The sequence below is a fragment of the Gekko japonicus genome, unplaced genomic scaffold (assembly GCF_001447785.1).
Source record: "Gekko japonicus isolate JY-2015 unplaced genomic scaffold, Gekko_japonicus_V1.1 scaffold255, whole genome shotgun sequence".
NCBI classification, from domain to species: Eukaryota; Metazoa; Chordata; class Lepidosauria; order Squamata; family Gekkonidae; genus Gekko; species Gekko japonicus.
Window position 1 is genome coordinate 133,593 of NW_015160843.1, and position 5,013 is coordinate 138,605.

Sequence of the window (5,013 nt, forward strand, 5' to 3'; positions counted from 1 at the left end):
TTTCCCTCTGCCAGGGGTCATTTCCTGCAGGAGTGCAGTCCAGTGGAGCTCCAGCAGTAAAGAGCCCAGGGGGCGGGCACATGCAACAAGCCCCACCCCCTGCTCCCAGCAGCCCTCAGTCAGAGCAAGAAGCAGCCAGGTAAGTTGCAGAGCTCCCCCCCGTCCCCTCGGCCCCAAACAGTCCCATGGCACCTTTAATACCAAGTTTTACTCTGGTACAAGCTCTCCCTCCTCTGTGAGGGCAGATCTGCACATCCCCCCCCCAACAGCTAGCAATCCAAAACAGTCCAGTGGAGCCTGAGCGGTGGGTGTTGCCTTTTGACACACTTCTGGTGATGTCAGGGGGTGTGGGATATGCAAATAAGTTATGCTAATGAGTTATGCTAATGGGCTCCTGCACCTCTTTTTCTACAAAATGACCCCTGCTCTGCACCCATTTGTTTCATCTTTGTAAGGCTTGGAATATACATATGTTTTCTATCATGAGTGTGCATGAACAAGTTGAGCTAGGTAAGTGGAATGGCAGCACAAGGTGGGACAGCTCAATCCCACCATGCCTCACTTATTGTACTGGGTATCCATTTACATCCTTAGAGCCAAGCCCTTTTATTGCTTCAAAATAACAGGAATCTCAAGGTTGAGAAAGTAAAAAGCAAAACCCTACCTTGAAAGAATACTCTAGCTTGACAAGGAATGGGAAGTTCACAGCCTGGAGTATGCGCTTTTCATTGAGGGTGTGCTCAATCTGTTTCAGTTTGACAACCTGTGAGACAGGAAGGCAGTCAGCCAGAGATTCACCTCTTCACTCAGCCCCAGCCCCCCCTCCCCCCCAGCATATACTCTGCTCAAGGGCAGGTCTGGACTCACCTTTTGCTTGTCAAGGATCTTCATGGCAAAGTAATTGCCGGTATCCTTGTGCTTCACAAGCATCACCCGCCCAAAGGAGCCTGTACCCAGGGTCTTGAGTCGCTCGAAGTGCTCCAAGGTGGATGTGTTCTGCAAAAGGAAGAAAGGAATCAGAAAGGGGAAGAAAAATCTGCTGAGAGCTTGCCTCCAAAATTTGAGTCTTCTAATGGCCAGGAAGGCTCAAGGTGCAGGACTACTAGTTTCTCCTGAAAGACAGCGCACTCTTCAGAGTGTATCATATGCTCTGCTGCCATGCTGGGGCAGCAATTATTCTCAAAAACGAGCAGCCTTGTGAAACGCCAGCTTCTCTTCCTCAAACATTGCTAGATGTGTTCTTGTGGTTTGAGACAAGGTTATAATTTCACCACCAGAGGGCGCAAGAGACAAAGATGTTAGAGAGGGAGCCATGTACTGCCTGCAGAAAAACCAAACTCTAGCCACAAAAAGGGATGCTTGTTTATATCTAGCTACCAGCATCTTACCACACTGTCTGTAATAAACTAGGAACATGCAACAAGGAATGAATGCAGAGGGCCCGTTCAGATAATGAAGAGCCCAAAATTACACTTATTGCAAAATGCATCTATGGGTAATAGTACCTTTAGGTACAAGATCATGAACAAATCGAAAAGCTACACCACCTACACAATTTACATGGCCTTTCTGTTGCCACATTACCATTGTTTTGGACAGCCACCTTCTGGGATTGAGATGCTAAAATACTGAGCCTGTGAGTGGAGTAGCCAGGCCCATTTTAGAAGTTACAAGGAAGAACAAAAACTGTTCACATGAGTCAGCTAGGGTGACACAGAGGTACTTTTCTCTGCTGATAATATCTAGTATTAGTGTGCTAACATCTAGGCAGGAGTATAAGTGATGAGCTATGGACTTTTCATCCTTCCTTCTAATGCACAGCAAAATCTGCCTGCTGGAGTAATTTGGACAGATCTTTAATATGCACTCCCTCTCCTCCAAAGCATCACTGAAACTGGCAAATTTTTGCAGTTTTTCTTCCCAAAGAGGTCTGCCAGACATTCCTAGAAATCTATGAGCAATGTGGTCCAAATCTGGCTCTCCTGTCGTCAGACATTCTCCTTTTCCAACCTGGATACTTTACTCTCCCACTCCAGCTACAATCTGCAAACCCAAAGTGGCCCCTCTAGAATAAACTGAGGATTGCAACATCTATTTCAAAGCCCTTATTTGCCCAGCAGTGCAGGCTAGCAGAGCCACAGCATCAAGACCTCGCTGCTGTAACTAAAGTGATCCCCCACCCTACCTGGCTGATTATAGTGAGCTTCCATAATAATGTGTGTCTGTGCAGCACCACCAATGAAGCATGCACTTGGGCCATGGATCCCTGATGCTTGCAAATGTTAGGGACTGGCCACTTGATTCAAGTGCAATGCCAGTTAAACAAAACAGGTATGGCTGATTTGGTGAAAAACTCCCAGCACCATTTTAAAATCAGGCCTAAGGATTTAGGGGAACAAGTGACAAGATCTAGATTGCTATGCCCAGATAACAAAAGGAGGATAAAACATGAAGAAGGTAGATACAGTACCTGTGATGGGTTTTCCCATTTCTTGAGGAACTCTTCTTTGGCTTTGGCTAGAAACTCCTTCACTGTAAGCAAACAAAAGTGGAGAAACAGAATTAAGAACAGAGGGATGCTGTAAGCCCTGGGCTGCTAAACAGACTTTAGAGCTTGGTGAAGCTTCACTGGGAGGCAAAATTCCCTTTGAGCCCTACCAACTTATTTCGGGGGACGGGGGGGGGGGGGATGAATGGCCAGGAATGCAGGATTCAGCCACAGCTGAGAAGCCCCAAGGTGCAGCTCAAAGGGAATCTTGCCTCCCAGTGAAGCAATGATGGTGCAACTAGCAGCCACTATTTCCTAGAAAGAAGGTACAAACTCTCCTTTGGACTCAGCCATGGTTACTTGCTGGCCTGTGGGCCATCTCTGGCCCCTGCTGGGTCTGCTCACTAAACTTAATGCAGCTGTTTTTTCTGCTTTTTGTCTGTTCCATCAGTATGTGACTACAGGTCTATGACTTTTTAAATGTATTTCATTGCTCTTTTAATTGATGCTGTAAGCAGACTTGAAGGTATGTTTGTTGTAAAGGTAGGATAGAATTTTTTAAAAATTAAAAATTAGAAGTCGCCCTATTAGACTGTCTGGGGCTTCAGTCCGAGTTTGGAGAATAACATGATCCCAGGAATGCAAATCTAGCCAAGCCCAGTTCTAGACTGTGGCTACTCATCTCTAAGGCTATTAACATATTGCTTATTGTGAGGAGCAGATGAGCTCAGACAACATGCCCAATCCCTACAGACTGCCTACAGCTTCAACTCACAGAGGGATCCCTAGCCACACAAGACAGCAAGTGAACACTAAACCTTCATGGAGGAAGGCAGAGGCTCCATGCTCTCCTTGCCGAATCTAAGGCTTTAAAAACAAAGCCTTTGGAGATGGAGGGTAGATGTTTAAACAGAATTAAAGTATTAGGACTGAGACCAGAGATGTGCACATGGAACATCAGTTGGTCCTTATTTCCTTTGCAAAAAGAACATAAAAATATAAGAAAAGCTGTGCTGGATCAGACCAATGGCCCATCCAGTCCAACACTCTGTGACACACAGTGGCCAAAACCCAGGTGTCATCAGGTCTACCAGTGGGGCCAGAACTCCAGAAGCCCTCCCACTGTGCCCCCCCCCAAGCACCAAGAATACAGAGCATCACTGCCCCAGACATAGTGTTCCATCTATACCTCGTGGCTCATAGCCACAGGTGGCTCTCTGCTCCATATGTTTATCCAATCCCCTCTTGACGCTGTCTATGCTTGTAGCTGTCACCACTTCCTGTGGCAGTGAATTCCATGTGTTAATTACTCTTTGGCTGAAGAAGTATCTCCTTTTATCTGTTCTAGACATACTGCTCATCAATTTCATGGAGTGCCCACAAGTTCTTGTATCATGAGAAAGGGAAAAAAGTACTTCTTTCTCTACCTTCTCTATCCCATGCATAATTTTGTAAGCCTCTATCATATCCAGGGATCTTTTCATAGAAAAAGAGCTGCAGAAGCTCATTAGCATATGGTATGCTAATGAGCCACTGGGCTATTAGCATATGCCATGCCCCCTGACATCACCGGAAGTGATGTCAGAAGGGGAAGCAAAAGGGGGGAGGCATCTTCAAAAGCCTCCCCTTCCCTTCCCCAGCTGGCCTGCGGGGGGGGGAGCGAAGAGAGAAGGGGTTTAAAGTTTAAACCCCTTCTCACTAGAGTTGGGCCACAGAAGGAGGGAAGAGGGAAGGAAAGAGAGAGAGTAGAGAGAAGGATACCTTCTCTATCCCGGGGGTGATCAGAACTGTACACAATATTCCAAATGAGGCCACACATAGATTTATATATGGGTATTATCATACTGGCTAATTTGTTTTCAGTTCCCTTCCTAATAATTCCCAACATAGCACTGGCCTTTTTTATTGCAGTCACACACCGAGACAACATTTTCAGGGAGTTATTTACCATGACTTCAAGATCTCTCTCTTGGTCAGTTACCACCAATTCGGACCCCATCAACATGTATCTATAGTTGGGATTTTAGGCTCCAATGTGCATTACTTTGCACTTGCCCACGTTGAACCTCATTTGCCACGTTGATGCCCACTCGTCCAGCCTCAACAGATCCCTCTGGAGCATCTCACAATCCTCCCTGGTTCTCACCTCCCTGAACTACTTAGTGTCATTTGCCAACTTAGCCACTTCTCTGCTTACTCCCAACTCCAAATCATTAAAAAGAGTAATCCAGAGTTCAAAAAGCAGTTGTAGAATTCGGTAAGATGGTCTTTCAGAGAGAAAGCTATATGTGCTTAATGCCAGCTTTCTCCCTTTAAAACGTTTTCATGTCAAATCCCCCAAATTCTTTCAGCACTTATTTTAACAATCACCATTCAAAAACATCTATCTATATATATATATATAAAAGAAAGTCCCCTCACTGTAAAATAAATGCCCAGGCCAAACCCCTGGACCTAGAAACACAAAATTCGGGGAGAGCACTCCTACCATGGTGTAGATGCTCACTAAAAAGGGATTTTTAGAA

The 5,013-nt window shown here is 45.6% G+C and overlaps 1 protein-coding gene across 2 annotated transcripts in view; it reads right to left on the reverse strand.

The window, feature by feature from the left end:
- LOC107117579 (cAMP-dependent protein kinase catalytic subunit alpha) overlaps positions 1–5,013 on the reverse strand; it is a 90,150-nt gene that overhangs the window by 27,562 nt on the left and 57,575 nt on the right. For both annotated transcript variants that reach the window (XM_015419725.1, XM_015419732.1), the window contains 3 exons: positions 2,471–2,532; positions 868–996; positions 665–763 (listed from right to left, as the gene is read on the reverse strand). In XM_015419725.1, coding sequence (XP_015275211.1) covers positions 665–763; positions 868–996; positions 2,471–2,532 — 290 coding nt within the window. The remainder of the gene's footprint in view (positions 1–664; positions 764–867; positions 997–2,470; positions 2,533–5,013) is intronic.